Here is a 16,678-nt window from a genome sequence, read left to right as displayed (position 1 = left end):
CACATTCTTGCTCCCGTATTAATAAAAAATACAATTTTCTGCTGGAAACAAGTTCATAGCTATTACGTTTTTCGTCTTTAAAAGCTAAATATGTTGACTGTCTAAGCAGCATAAAGGTGCTAATAACCGTCAAAGGATGTTGAAGTTATGTTAACTGTGTCGCCCAAGTTTTCCTAATTTGACTGCAGAAAGTTATACATTTCTGTAAATGTTTTAATAATTGTATAAGTATTTAACCTAATTCTGTTTATTATTTCTAGTGATTGGCACCTATTTGAATGTTTGTAGTAGGCTTTTGAGCCCTGACAATAAGTACTTTATCCCCCAAACAGCCCAAAGAAAGATAGAGAAAGTATGTAGTCTATGGGGCCTAGGTGTTTTGGGCTTGAAAACACATTTAGGTCACTCACATAGCACTTCCAAATGTCGTTGAGCCAGGAGGTCCTTTACAGCTGGATGGTCAATGATGCAGTCCACTGGCACTCCATCATCCTCTTTTGTGACAGAAAATCTCACCCGGCTGGTGACAGTAAACATCCTGTCATACGTCTCCTCAACTGTTGTCTCACCTAGAGAAATGAGCACAAGATGGGGAAAAAAGTTAACGGCTTAACAGCTCAAAAACAAATCTCAGATCCTGCAGCTGCACAGACTCGCAGTGACCATAATGAGCAAATACTCATAGCTATTAAGAGCACATTACCTGTCAAAGTGAAGTGTTTTCAGATGGCATTTACATTTAATTTATGATTCAGTAATGCAGCGCCCGAACAATACTTTAGGATTCTGACTGGCCCAAGGCCTGCGATTTTGATGAGAGCAGTGAGGAGTGGCTGGGTCATATAAGCCTGATAATGAATGCCTCTGCAGCTCGAGGGTTGAGCATTGTTGGGGCTAACCCTGCTGTAATCTGCTGCCCACTAGGCCTCAGGCTGTCAGAGGGGCATTCATTTAGAGAGCATTACAATGCCACAGGGGCATCGCATTAGCTGCAGTGCTGAGTGTGATGGTTTACTCGCACTTAATGAAGTGAGGAAATAATTACAGCCCCACTCTGACCTGCAGCACACTTCCATTTCAGCCTTGTCACAAGGGAGCCTGGCTGGACTCAGAGAGGGCAGAGCACTGTTGTTCCACGGTTGATGATCACCAATACACACATATGTGGCCTCTTGATGGATATTAACCCGGTGTAACATAAGCCCAGCCACCCAAGACCAGCCTCTATAAAATGTAAAGTACTAGGTATAGTGGTCAATGTGCATGCGAGCATTACATACTGCCAACTGCGGTGAGAAAACAGGCTGTTTGAAGAGCACCCTGACTGTTAGAGGAGAGAAACCAACATTATCATTACTAGAGGAGTACTTGGAGAGTGCAGACCTCCATCAAGGCCGTTTCTAGTGGAAAAATAATTATAATTTCGCCCATGCTGCACTCATCCACTAACTTTCATAAAAAGTAATTTTTCTGTAATCAGGAAACAGCGGTAATATAAATTCTGACAGGGATTGTAATACATGAAAACGAATGGCAACTGACTGGCAAACAGTACATTTATAAACACAGGCTATAGGACGTACTGTAGGTCTAATCGAGTGATATATATTTCTTTGCCCCATGTGAGTTGTTAACTAAAGCTTTTTAGGTGATTTCAATTCACTACAGTGAGTTCATCCCTACCATCTTTAGTTAAAGTGGAGAGCGGTGATCAGCTGTAGTGCTCACAGAACAATGGCCTCTTGTTCCTTGCCAAAAAACAACACACATTTCACAATAAGAGCTCTATTGTCATCATGCAATCACAAAGACTAAACGCTGCACTAGGTCACATTAGTAAGGTCAATGGGGGCGTTTCCAAAAGCACCTGCGCCAATGAACTGTGTGAAGAGAAGAATGATTTAGAAGAGTGAGATAATGAGTCATTATCCTCTCACATTCACAGTAATTGTCTCATATTAATCCGAGTGCTACTTTACTAAAAATGGCTCGGGAACAGAAGGTAAAGAGAACATGTGGTAGGCTTGGATGAAATGTGGAAATCATTATCACAATACTAGCATGGATATTTTCAATATTTATATTTTTGGAAAGGTCCATGTGTTGTCAGTATATGGCAAATCAAAAATAATCAAAGTGATATTCAAACAATAAACTGTTATGAATAAAAATAAGAAAGCAATATCTTTATATATCCAACACACGCTAGATTTTTCAGCATTATCTTTAAGTTCTCATTAGATGAGAGCTGTTTTATGATTGTTTGATTTAAAGTGGACCTATCATGCTATTTGTAGGTCTCAGATATATAAAAATATATAAAAAACATGTCTATGAAGTGTTCAAAATACCAAACAGATCACCCATTCTCGCCATGCTTCATATCCCTCTATTTCACTTCCTGTTTCAAAAGTGCTGATTTTGGGTATAAAGCTTTAAGAAAATAAAAATTGATAACACATATAAAAGGAGGGGGCTGAGCTCATGCGGGACCCGGCAGCTACTGTCTAAACTAAATACTGCCATGATGAAACGCCATATCATGGATTATTACAAGGAGAATTTTTTTTCTCAAAATTGCACCATCCTGCCTTGGAGTACCTTGTCTGCATGATAAGGTAGAACGGTCCCATAATGTTATGGCATCGTGCAAAATACCAAAGGGACTGACAAAACACATTTCAAGGTCAGGAAAAGCCTCCACTCGTCTCCGCGGTGCTATGAAAAAGGATTCTTCAATTTGACTTCCTCTAGTGTCAATTATTTTGGGTCATGATTCTTCTCACAACTTTTGAAAACCTTTGAAAGTCCTGAGTATTGTTTCGAAGATCAGACTCATGCGGACAGAGCCATTTACAGTGTTCAGGCTAACCAACACTTATCAGTGTCATCCAAGCCAAGATGAGGAAAACAACTGTGGAGCAGGTCGCGCAAGGACTCGAATCTGAATGCAGAGGAGATTTGAGTGGTGCAGCAGAGATGTCAAATCAAACGCTCTTGTGAGCATCAACCAGTGATCAATCCCAGCGCAATCAAGTGTAGCCTCTTGTCAGGGTGACATTTTCTTTCAGTCAGTTTCATATCGAGTCGTCTGCCTGCCAACGCACCGTAAAGCAGCCACTGATCAAGCTACTTAAAACTAGCTTCGACAGCAAGACATATCGGTGTAGATGCTAAACTCGCCCCTCGGTCTGTGACCACAATTGTTTCAATATGTAAAATATGTTTCTTATAATTGAGTGTAAAATAAAACTTAAATTATAGAGTACAGTATGTACTTCGAATTTTAAGCAACTTAAAATGTGGAGTGCATTTTATTAATGGACATTTGTAAAAGTCACATTTTCACTACGTAAAAACTAAGTTCAAATAAAAAATTCTGATTTAATAATCTCCCGCATGCAGTTCCACACAATTGTGTACAGATTTGAACCAACCTCCTCATGCTCTGGAGCAGCAGTAGCCGCAGAGCACCAGGCTCCACTACATTTAAATAATATTGCAGCTGTCAAATATGCTAACAAGCATTTTGCCACCTTCTGTGTTGGGTCTCTCCTGGAGCCCAAAAGTCCCCTACCTGCCAGCATGACAAATGGTTGCAAAACCAATTCACTCAATTTGAAAGTGTGTTTAAATCAGCCTGCAAATGTCTTTAATGCTATTATGGCTGTCTTGCCTGCACAAGGACGTAAGACAAACTTGACCTCAAAGATTCTATACAACCAGTGTGATGTGTTCCTTTTAATCTCAATGCGTGTTGGAGCTAATGAATTGTTTAGCACGTCTATAATGAGTAGTGATTTGTGTTTCCTAGGGTACAGGAGGACGTGACTCTCTGGCTCTCTTTATGTATCCACTGCCACTATGGATTAGCCCCGCTCAGCATGTCAGTGGCATTTCACGGATCTAACCATCCTGTTGTCTCTCCCTCCTCCCGCACAACACTCGACAACTCATAAACAGAAATTGACTTCGACTGCTGTAGGGAACACTGGAGGCACAGATGGCATTTAGCTTCAGATGCACTCTTGTATAAATATTTCATCTCTCAACAAGCCAAATGAATCCACTCCATTCTAATACATATATAATTTGACAACAAGCCCAGATACATCCACTCTGTGTAAATACGATAGGACTAAAATGAATATCCCCCATTGCTGTACAATAAGTATGTGATGAATTATGGATGACTCCCTAATCATAACTGAGAGATAATAAGGATTTTTTTACCACCCCAGATTATATACCACTCTTTGTAACAGTTTACAGCCGACTGACGGCTCTGAAATGAAGATTAAATACTTCACAAAATACACAAAATACTTCAAAACCATCTTTTCCGTTTATATTAAATTAACATTTTAAATAGGAAGGACTTAGGGTTGTCTTTAAACATATAATTAAATCAGCAATCAATACCAAATGTTTACGAGAAATATTCAAGCATATTTAAATCCAAGCTAAAAACTTTGAAATCAAAATGAGTGCCTTTTGGGAAAACATGTTTGTAAAATGTATATGAAACATAACATAGGCCTGGATTGCAGCTTCTGCAGTTGTGGATGCAGAGTTTGATCATTACTGTACAGACCATAGCTGAGCAAGTAGCAAGGTACACATGTCTAAAAGTAAATAAAGAGAGAGAGAAAGCAGTACATGCCAAGCATGATTAGTTTCCGAGGTATTTCCTACACAAACCGGTAATACAATCAGTACAACACACATTAATGTTTTAGAGGAAAACTCCATTTTGTTCACAGAGGAAGCGTCTCAAGGAAACGGGACATGGAGGGAAGTGGACAGGCCTGGAGCTTGTGAAGCAAACTGGGGGAGGCTGTTATTCTACTGACCTGTCAGTTCTTCCTCCCCTTTCATCCATCTGATGGAGGCAGCTGGCTTGCTGCCCATGGCTGTGCAGGTGAGCTCCGTCTCGTTCCCCTCGCTGACCACATCTTCCCGGCTCTCGATGATTGGGTTGCCTGGAGGGACTGACCCACGGCAAAAGTCAGAATTACAACAGCAGGACAACATTTATAGACACACACATTTGGTGGCTTTTGATGATTGTTTAAGTAATGTGTGGATTCCTGCATCAACAAATGATGAACTCACAACGAACTCTCAACACCTCTTTGAGAAATACCTTTACTGAGTTTTACAAATAATAATGGTAATTTTCATGAATGATATGACATTGCTTGAAGAAACACAAGTGCAGGTAACTTGCGAGAATTGGTGATCTCATGTTTGTCTTAATTATGCTAAATAGTAAAAGTATTGGATAGTTAGTGTGAACTGGCTACTGCTGGATTTTCCTGAGACACAAACAAGGGCCGCTGGCGCTGGGTAACGCAACATGTATCTTTGAGAGTACTGTTCTGATTTCAGAGAGACTGATCAGATGCATGGGTCGTCTGGAATTGTAATTTCCTACCGGACCAGGATCAATTCAAAGTGTAATGAAGTGACTTTGCAATTATTTTCCTGTCTCAACATTTAGTTAACTCAAGAGTTAAGTTAGCTGAGTTCTGGTCCCGACTTTGGCCTTTTTGCGGCATGTCGTCCCTTCTCTTTTCTGCTGTTTTCCTGTCTATCTTCAGCTGTCCATTCAATAAAAAGGCAAAGAAGCTCTCTAACTCAGTTTGGATCAAAGTGGTGGATCGACAGACCACATCTCACAATTATGACAAACTCACTTTCTCATTGTTGAGCTAAACAAATTCATAATACAAACATTCAATCAATAGATTTAATCAATATGAGTTGAACCCTTATTAGAAACTGTTACCCAACACTCTGAGCCAAAGTTATGTTGTGTAAGTACATGTGATTACATCCTGCAAGGGTTCAATATTAAATATACAGAAAGTAGGATAAGGCACAATTGTCCCTTACATCAGTCATTGCAACAAACTGGCTGAACTCCAGTTACTTGAAAGCAAAAAGTCAGCGGGGTGTTCATTTCAAGGACTCTTTAATGCAACCCTTGGTTCACAAAATACTGTAGCTAGGCTTCAATTGTACAACTAGAGTAATTACTTTAAAGTGCTTTTAATTCCTTTCAATCCCCCAGGATGTCTGCATGTATAATAAAGCTTAACTAGAGTAATTTCAATCCAAAGCATCAAAGTGTGGCACAGCTGACTCTCAATAGGGACTCGTTTGGAGCAGCCAAGTCAACATTCACCGGGATTCACAGAGTCAACACAGCTGCCAAAACCAACGTGGTCTGAGCCATCGGTTTCAGCATCTGCTCCTTTTCGTTATGCTGTTGAGCCCCGCAAGAGCCTAATTGGCTGACATTTTGTTTCAGTTGCTAAAGATAACAGGATAAAAGATTACTATTATGTCATGTCCCCGCTCTATAGCATAGCGAAATACAATAAAAATGTGTGTGATGAGCTGGGTGATGGGTGCTTGTGAGGTTCACTTATGAAACCTCACACCTACCCAGGACAGTGATGTCTGCGTAGGCTTCCTGAGGAGGGTCTGTGTAGAGCTGGCACACATAGCGTCCCTCATCCGATAGTGACACATTGGACAGAGAAACCCGCAGTTCATTGTCAGAGAAATTCACCAGCTGGAACCGGCTGTCCTTCAAAGCTGTGGGGATACATGTGAGACAGAGACAGTGAGGATACAGAGTACAGGGACACAGACGTGAGACATGTGGTGAGAAAGGAAGATGGGGTGAGAATGAAAGATTGGATGGAGAGAGACAAAGGAGACGAAAGAGGAGAATGAGATATGGAGAGGGGGGGAGAAGGGGGCAAGAGAGCCTTTTGTGGGCTTTCTCTTTAATTGAGTAAAAGAAAAGTGAGCTTCAAAATGATTCATACAAGTTGATTTATAAAGAAGCTTTACAGTTCACAGAGCACTCGCTAAGACAGGAAAGTGTGAAGAGTGCTCATGAGGACTCCTAACAAGATAGGATCTCTTAAAGTGGGCTGCTGCTGGTCATGGATGAATGCAGCAAACTCACATATTCCAGAAAACGGGGAGCCATTCAAACATACATAATGAATTAAATCACAGAGCCGAGGTAGAGAGGGTTGGATGCTTGAAACTTTAAATCAGAAGTAGCTGGGAATCTGTATACTAATGCCGATATAGATTGGCTGAATTTTATTGTAATGCGGTAAAACTAGGTTAGCCATCTCTTTCAGAGATTTTACTCTGCTTTTCAATTGAGTCAGCCTTCATCTCTAAGCACTCTTTTACATAAACAGCTCTGGTTGATTTGATTTGGAGCTCTTTTGATGTTTTTACCTGCCTTCTTTATCAAGTCCTCGTCACATCTTTAAGCTAACAAACTGTATCCAGGCGCTGTTTAAAGCACAGGGAGGTTGTTATTCCCCTAAGGCTTTACACTTAGCATCATCATCATCATTACCCAAGGTCTCGGGCCAGTGTCAACATGAAACTTCATCCCCCGGTATAATTTGAGAGCTCTTTGGAAGTCTCTCCTCAAAGGGAAACAATGACACTGATGCACTTTGAGAGCCAGAGCACCTGCTAAGGAGGGAAACCCTTCACTTCGGGGACGCTCGATCAAGTTTATACGTGGCAGTTTTATAACCGGCTGAATGCTTACATAAGAGCATAGTCTGGTATTCATTAGTCAGGGTTAAGGCATATTTTTCAAGATATTACATATAAGGGTTGCAACCAAATGTAGTGATTACTTATATTACAAACCAATCCGACAACAAAGAACTGACACAGACGGACACCGACTGTTGCGTCGCCTCGCGTCTCTGCGTTTTGGCCATGTGTCGCACTGGAACACACCGCAAATACTTCAGCCAACGGCCAAGAAGCACGTACGAACTTTGCATGCGTGAGTGGCAATAACTCTCCTTACCAGCAGGCGGTGGTAGTGTGTATTCGTCATTCAAAAGACGCAACAACCGGAAGACAGACAGCGTGATAACCGAGAGAAGAAGAACAGTGTGCGTTCCATTTTCACTCTACAACGAGAAGCTCATGGGGCTTTCCCGACCCTGTGTCGAGAGCTGGAGTTAAATTAAATCTCAGATTTGCCTTCTTAATAGTTTGTTTGGGTCCCTCACTTCCGTTTCACTTCTCATGCACTGATTCGCTAAGCTGAACTGCCAATCAGAGTGATTTATTTTGCCGACTGCCGAAAAGGCGTCGGCAAGGTTGAAAAGCCCCGACGGTGCGGGACACACCAATCTGAGTAGGGCGTGTCGACGCTTATCGTCGGCCTGACGCCCACTGACACCGATAATCGGCCTGGTGTGTCCGTGCCTTTAGGGATATTCTTTGGATTTTTATTAACAATTCAGTCAATAAAAATATCAGAAATTAGTGAATCTGGTACTTTTTAATTTTAAAAAAAAACATACAAAATGAATTGATTAGTTAAAATTGAATTCAAATTATTCTTAAATGTCCAGTGATTGTTAAATCGACAACATTTTTCAGCTGTTTTTGTGTTGAAAACCAAGCTATGAAAATACCATGCAAGAAATATACTGTATCTAAACACATTTATGGAAACAACACTTATTTGACTGCATAGATAGTCTTGTGATTTATATGTATGTAAAAGAACGACTGAAAAATATTGTTCATCTTAAAGGGGAGAAGTAATAACTGTTTAAACTTGTCATTATGGGAGTCCATTATAACCAAATCAATTCAACATGGACTGAACAGCTATTCTTCCATGGAGAAGCTTTTAACTTTATTCATAAAGGAAGTTTTCAGAATAAACTGAAGACCCTGAAAAGCTATTTTCTCAATCAGCATCTCATTGCAATTACGGGTTTATTTCAGTGTTTTTCTTTTTGTATTGGTTCCCGTTGTTTATATTGCAGCGCCACTGTCAATTATATCCGCTCAGATGAGTTTTGGGTTAACTCTTACTAAATAACACTGAAGATTGATTTTTAACTTTGGTGTTGCTTAATTAGTCGTGATGATTAATGCTTTTGAGAAATAATAAATATTCAAAAACCTGGAAAAGAGGTTTAAACATTAAACCTTTGCAACACAAGGCATCTTCTGTGAAAGGATGCAGTAAATAAATAATGGTGTAATATTGCATCACAATCCATAGAGGTCCACCATGGCTGATAAAAGCTAATTTTTCCCATTTCAGATGACAATTCTGCAAAATTGCTTGTCATTTTGAATGAATATCATGCAGAATACATTTCTCATACCAACAATACTCGCTCAGCCTATATACCTGGCATAATTCATCTTTATTTGCTGCAATAGAAATGTGTTTATTTGGCCTTCACCGACATTGTAAAGCTGCTGTTATTATTTTGTACGGCACTTATGCATCTGTTTCTGCCTCTTCGCTTGGCGCTGCTGTTCTTGTAGCGCCTGTTGTGTCTTTATGTCGCTGCCGTTTACTTTGCTGTATACATAGATCTGCCAATGTTTCGAGCGGCCCTGTTGACAGGTAACAAAGCCACAGGCTGAGGGGGGTCCACACAGTCCTTTAGGAGTGGAGTCGAGTAGTGCTGCGATGGGGTTTATTAGACCTCTTTATGAGGAACACAAACACACAGCAGCCACCCAACAACACCGCCGTCCGTTATAGATCTCACATATTTTCCGATCTAATTAGCACCTTTACGAAACCTTTTATGTCGTGAAATTGTGAATAGAACAACATTGACTAAGTCGGAGAAAACTACATGTCAAACAGCTTACCAGCAAAAGGGTTGTCTTAACCTTGGGAAATATTTCCTTAAAGCCCGCGTCACACTGTCCCGAAATTGACAGCCGATGGACACACGATAAAGGAAATGTTCAAATTCGGCTGTGATCGTAACAATATCGGGCCATTCGTGAGGGCATCTAAGCCATCGTATGACCGCCGGTGGAGTTTCTCAGGCTCCGGCAGCAACTTCGTGAGCGGCAACTTCGTAAGGCACTCGTGAGGGCATCTTGTCAAGTCGTGTCATCTTCGTGTTATCATCGGTGCATTCACATTCACTCTGATCGGGGCGAATGCCCGATGGCACCGAGGATAACAAGATGCCCTCACGATGGCCTTTACGAAGGGCAAAATTGACACACGAATTCAACACCAAAATGAACCTTCGCAAGGTCCTTCGGCTATTTTTTGGCATGCCAAAGATTTTGCCTCCGCTCACGAAGTTGCTGCCGGAGCCTGAGAAACTCCACCAGCGATCATACGATGGCTTAAGATGCCCTCACGAACGGCCCGATGTTGCTACGATCACAGCCGAATTTGAACATTTCCTTTATCGTGTGTCCATCTGGTTGTTTTATTGCACAACAAAATCATGTAAATATATTATGTAAATAACCCAATTTGTGTTCTGTGAAACTAAAAAGGATATAATATATTATTTTGAAGGACAGTTGACAGGAAATTGTTGTTGTTATGGAAACAACATTACGAATAAAACGCAATATTTTCTACATATAAAGACGGAGAAAGTAAAGAACAAAGTCTGAAGATATCAGTACAGTATCATAGTACTGTAACATAATTGTTTGTGTTACTTCCGTTGCAGTTGTATGTCTTAAATGTAATGTAAATGTTGCCTTCGTGTGTGGTTCGGGGCCATCTTCGTGCGAAATTCACAATTCCATATTCGTGTGTCCATCGGGTGTCAATTTCGGGACAGTGTGACAGGGGCTTAACAGTACAGAGTTAATAGTGATTGTTACCCAGAGCTTATTATTCATTGTTGGTTTTGTAAACGTTACAAGTGTATTTCTACTCAGTCGTGTCAGAATACAAATATGTCTAAGATGTAGAGCGCAACATGACCTACAGTATGCTTTATATAAATCCATTCTTTATCGTCATATTCTCAGGTAGCTTTGGGTATTTTGTACAAATATGACAACAAATGTTTACCTTGTCTCCCCTGATGCTCTTCACAAGAGAGAAAGGAACACATGTCTCGCTACCTAGACTTGTGAAATAACAGCTGGGATGCAATATAGACTGAAATGAAGAGTGTTTCTCGTTCACCTTGAATCTTGGCTCACATCCCAGATATAAACACGTAAAAAAGTAGAGACAAAACTAGGTAGAAGTAGGAGTAGCCCATATGCTCATGCATAATCATAATATTCAATATCCTAATCTAAGAGATTATCGTACAATCGAACACTGACAAGGACACAAAAGTATTCCCATTATGGTAGCACAGTGTATTATCTCGTATTAATCTAGAGCTTAATGATTTGTGTAAAAGCCAAGAAGTCAAGGACAGATGGAATCACGTGATACTTAAAGCAAAAGCTGATCTCCTTGTGATGTCAGATACCTTCACTTCAAATGTCAAAAGAGGTTAGTATACAGGATGTCCTGAAATGGGTAACTGACACAAAAACACGAATCTGAGGACAGAAACTGCCTTTTTGTCTCCTCAAGGGACTTAAAGGAAAACTACTAATATAGTCGAGTATTTTTGCGGTCAATGGGCGGAGAAGTTTTATTTAAAATTCAAACTAATATAAGAACAATGAATATTGAAATATAATTGTCAGTATAGATTTAGTGTATATGCATAAAAGGCAGTGCATGTAGCTGTAATGGCGACTGATTATTTTATAAATATGAACAAATAAATTACATGTTTGGTCAAACTTGTTCTATGTATACCGTTAATGATTAAATGGCTCTACAACGTCAACAAGACTTTGACATACACTTCGGTTAATTACTTGATTTTCTCTATTATTTTTAAATGTTGGTCATCACATGTCATCTATTTGTTTCCTTCTTTTTGTCTTTTTGTTTACTTAGTTGTGTTCTCTGTATTTTATATGTCTGTGTTATGTGTAATACTGTGTAACGTTGCTGCCTTGTTGACCAGGTCAGCATTGTAAATGAGATTTTATCTCAATGCTTTTTATCTGGTTAAATAAAGGTTAAATACAAATAAAATGATACCTTAAATGACAGTGTGTATGAGGAAGTGAAAGGAACAATGTCTACAATATGCATTCAACTGCGGCGGCAGAATTCTTGGTGTGAAGCAGAATACAAAAATAAGTAGTAAGAATTAGAGCCAAATTATTTTCTTCTTAAGCAATCCCAGTGTGTTTGCATAATTCATGCTGACTTCACAGATTCTAGGAGACATGGTTAACATTGTGTCTGAGGCAGCAGCACTTACGTCGAACTTCTCTGAAGTAGATGGTTTGTCTGTTGGGATTGAGCAGCTGGATAACGGAGTCGTCGTTGTTCTTCACTCTGCAGCTTATAGTGGCTGTTTCCCCCTCGATCACCGACACGTTGTCGGTTGCCAGGTTCTGACCATCAACTTCACAACACAGACAGAAAAATGTTATTTCAGATGAGGCAAACGTTCCTTTTTGCATATTAAAATCCTATCAAATATTTACAGTTCTTACAACAGCGAGCGCAACATGTCCTCCAACTCAAACGACCAAATCGGTTGATTGTTCAGCAGCTTAGAGTGTTAGAAACAACAATTTGCAGCAATTGCAAACGCTCCGGAGGGTCGTATATTCCCAAATAACCCTCTCTGGAAAATCCTAAATCGTAGAATAGTTTGGCCATTAAAATGCTTTTTGATTAGATTTCTATAGCGAGAAGTGTATTTTGTACTTTTAGAATCCACGTCCAGTGGATGTGTAGGATCTATAGTTTGATAGATATTACGAAGATGATTTGAGGTCTTGCCAGGAGAACGTGTATGCCTTTCCCCCTATGTGATGTTAGCGTCACCCTCACCAACGTCGCCAACTTTACATGGACGCTGCCTATTTGGTCGATTGTTCAGCAGACCCCTCAGAGGACAGGCTGAGGGATTGAAGTACACACAAACACACATTGTTGAGATATGTGAATAGGCCACATAGACTGTTTGGTTACGGCCATGTCTAATCCTTTTAATATAAAAGCCATGTGCAATGTGTGTCACTATTGATCTCCCCAAGCTCAGAATGGGCCCTGTGAGTCAGTGCCAGATGGGCTGTAAGCTCTGCTGCCCACGAAGGTAGCGAGAGAGGAGAAGGTAGGAAGGAAAAGAAACAAAGAAAGAGCGTGGCAACTTGTAGATATGGGCTGAGAGGAGGAGGGGAGGAAGAGAGGGGGAGTTAAAGAGAGAGAAGAGAGAGAGAGAGGAGCCGGGCTGGATGCTGTTTATGGATGAGCTTTATTATCAGAGCCCTCCATCTGAGGATCCATGTGACCAATGTGCGCTCCGTGTGCTCAGCTGTTCTGTATCTCTAGGAATAAAAGTGCTGAAAGCATCTGAGTCACTCAAGACAGTGCCACAGACAGTCCTTCGACCTTGTTGTTGTAACTTATACCTCACACAAAGAGCCTGGCTTTGATCCCCACTCATCTTTCAACAGGGACATAATCAAAAGTCACCTTGTTTTACATTTATCTCGCAGGAGCTAAAATAGCATAAGTATAACGGTGAATACGATTTGATGCCTCAGGTTCCCATCAGCGGAGGAACAGCACTCCCAGCCACAGCCCCAAGAAAACATCAAAAGCACATTTGTATGCCCGACTTGTCAGACACCTGCATTGCATTCTGACATTTAAAAAGTGGAGGAGAAAAAATAACTCCTGCATTTTCAGACAGTGATAATGGAAAAGACAGGCAAACTAATATGATTCAAAATTAACTCTGTGAATGCGCCAAGCTATAAGAAATGAACCTCCTGTGGAGAAAAAGCTCCTCAGACCTGTCTGATGTAATGAACTACCCATTTTATTCCACGCTGCTGACAGGGATCAGGTTCAGGGCAAGAGTAAAGTCATTTAAAACAGATTATGTTATAAAAGTCCATTAAACAATTGTAATGCAGTTTATATTTACGATGGGCATTGACATAATGTAATGTTTAATTGTGAAATAGGATACAGACATAAAACAAATTAAATAGTACTGCAGAACTCTATAGTTTAAGCCAGGGTTGCCAACTCTCATGCATCTGGTGTGTGACACACGCTTTCACTCTCAATCTCTCGCTCTCACGCTGCCCAAACTATTCTCACGCCAAAAACAAGATGAACGTAAAAAAGTAAAAGTCTGCTGCTTATTGTTCTACTAGGCCAAAATAGAGTCAAAGACTATATTAGAGTGAGAGTGCATTAATTAATATATTTGACAGTTTGGAGTAAGTCTGTAGATTTGTTTGTGTGTTTCATGTAGGTATAGGCCTCTCACGATAATTAATTTTGTTGGATACATTTTCCCGGAAATTATTGCGATAAACGATAATATTGTCGGCACCGTTGTATGACCATTTTAGACCACTGACATAATGATAATATATAATACTAATTCAAGTACATCCTTTCAAACTGCTAGTCACATCCTCATGTAAATGGCAATTTATCGAGGTCAGAAAAGTTATCGAGTTCATTTTTATTTATCCTACGATAAGTCAATTAATTGCTTATCGCGACAGGCCTAGGCACACAATAAAACAGTGGAAACAAACATGTGTTTGACTTTCATTAGTGAATGAAACGTTGTGCCCTTTATAGTCTGTGTCCACTATTTTGTATTTTTATATATATATCCTATATATATGCTAAGGTCCCGCTACTGACACGATAGCAGTCATTTAGTGCGCATATGTGTAATCAAACCCATGATATCAAAATCTCACTCCAGCCAGGTACCCAAAGTTGGCAACCCTGGTTTAAGCTTCTAAAGGTGAATGATTGTATGGTTGGGGGAGAACAACCCATTTTTGTAATCAACCAACCCATTCAATGGCGAGATGGTGCATGAAATAGAGCTGGTGCATGAAAAAGGCAATACTTGTAAATCTTACCAGTACCAGATACATTCTGAGAATTTTGAAATGACGGACTTAAAGCATCACTAATACCAGTTAAGAATACTGATTCTTCGTCATTTCATAAATCTCATTATACTTCCAATGACAACTTTTTCTTGCTTTTTAAAACAAATGTTTATGGCATACAATAGTTAAGGTTAGGGATAAAGTATGGTAATGGCTGATTTATTTTAAAACACTAATTCATCATTCAATGCAGAGTGTTGGATAACAAGAGCAATAACACTTTCATATCTCTTTGTTGAATATATTTGTCGCCTACAGTCACCAGCCAGTTGGTTTAGCTACTTGGCTAAGCTAACGGCTGCTGGCCCCCCATAAATAGGCAAAGCAGCCTTGTGTTCAGCCTATTTTTCAGCCGGCTGTTCCTTTTTACACTTCAGTGTTTGTTCAAATAGGGCAAATAACATATAATGTGTTAAATGAGCTGGTGGGCAGCTTTTGTATACCTTTGAACAGAGCCTGCTAACTGTTTCCCCCTATGCTAAGCTAACCATCTGCTCCCTCCACTCTGTAGCTACAGTACATGTACACCAATATCACATTTTTATTTATCCAACCCTTTTTAAGAGAGAGAGGAAGCAAACTTCCCAAAATATCAAACTTTTTTCCTTTTTGGGATTAGGCAAGTTTACTTGATAACCTTTCTGGTAATACACAACATGTTTTCATCCATCCGGACTTCATCAGTGTCACAGTAAATTATTGAATTCAATATTATTGAGGGTGACCCTCATTTACTTTTCATGGGCACTGTACTTGCATCTAGGGTAATATGCCATTTGGCCAGAGCACTGTGGATACCCGATAAATAGAATAATGATTGCAAATAAAACATTCAAGGTTAAGGGAAAGATTGAAGTTACAGTTAATAAAATGGTGAACATTAATTGGAGGTCTGTGACAGGACATGAACTCAAGTTACATTACCGTACTTTAAGATTGATATATGGGGCACAATATTTCCGATTGTGGGTTTGACTGTAAATCTTAAGATGTATCGTTTAATATGGTAAGTCATTTGACTTCAAAATCAGTTTTCTGTTCATCTGAGATTTAGAGGGAATAATGAGGGAAGCAAACATAATAATTTACAAACTTTGCTATGTTATAGATGCATATAGTATAGGCTTTTAAACCATATATTAGTCGTTCAGCTTTTTATCCGAATCATACCATTTCCTCATGGTCAGGTATTAGCATGGCCTAGAACTTGTTTATGAAACACCAAATTAGTAAATGGATGTAGGAATGAGAAGAGGGAGCGATTAGTTACTTCCTTGCTTCATAAAAAGAATGAATAAATAGAGATTAACCACGGGCATCAATTAAAATACAAATATTTTTCATGTGGAAAGCTGAAGTGTGTAAGTTTGTAATGATATCAAGTGTGCTGGAGCTCCTCTGCACATGTGCTAAGTGCTGCAGAGGATGAGGCGAAAGCAATGTGAAGTGTTTTGATGTCTATTTTATTTCATCGCTGTAAAAGTAATATACTTGGCAGTCAAAACAGCAACATTGAGCAGCCTCAAAGCAAGGTTATTCTGCTACCAATCTGTTGGACTGAGAGAAAGGGAATGTAATAGATAAATGTAATAGATAAATCCTCCATAAGGTTTAGCCGCCCCAAGCAAGGTTGGTCCCCCTCCAATATCCTGGCCTAGGCTCATCTCCAATTCAAAACACACATAAATAACGTCGCTGTGATTAGCAATCCCATCAAAGAGAAAACGGGGCACTTTGTGGAACATGGAGGGTTTTTGCAATTGGAGTAAACATTTTCAATTGCCTCTGCATCCTGGTCATGATTGGGTACAAATGAGGAGAGGCAGTCATTAATTCTGGGTAGTGG

The 16,678-nt window shown here is 39.8% G+C and overlaps 1 protein-coding gene across 3 annotated transcripts in view; it reads right to left on the bottom strand.

Annotated features, from left to right (window-relative positions):
* The window catches only part of cadm1b (cell adhesion molecule 1b), a 149,977-nt gene that overhangs the window by 29,134 nt on the left and 104,165 nt on the right, over positions 1-16,678 (bottom strand). For 2 of the 3 annotated variants that reach the window (XM_034098114.2, XM_071205142.1), the window contains exons 3-6: positions 12,150-12,296; positions 6,454-6,606; positions 4,854-4,991; positions 411-569 (exon numbers count right to left, since the gene is read on the bottom strand). In XM_034098114.2, coding sequence (XP_033954005.1) covers positions 411-569; positions 4,854-4,991; positions 6,454-6,606; positions 12,150-12,296 — 597 coding nt within the window. The remainder of the gene's footprint in view (positions 1-410; positions 570-4,853; positions 4,992-6,453; positions 6,607-12,149; positions 12,297-16,678) is intronic. The other variant, XM_071205141.1, reaches the window with a different exon arrangement.

This window comes from Pseudochaenichthys georgianus, chromosome 13 (genome assembly GCF_902827115.2).
Source record: "Pseudochaenichthys georgianus chromosome 13, fPseGeo1.2, whole genome shotgun sequence".
NCBI classification, from domain to species: Eukaryota; Metazoa; Chordata; class Actinopteri; order Perciformes; family Channichthyidae; genus Pseudochaenichthys; species Pseudochaenichthys georgianus.
Note: the sequence above shows the minus strand (reverse complement) of the source record. Positions and strands in the feature narration are given on the sequence as shown.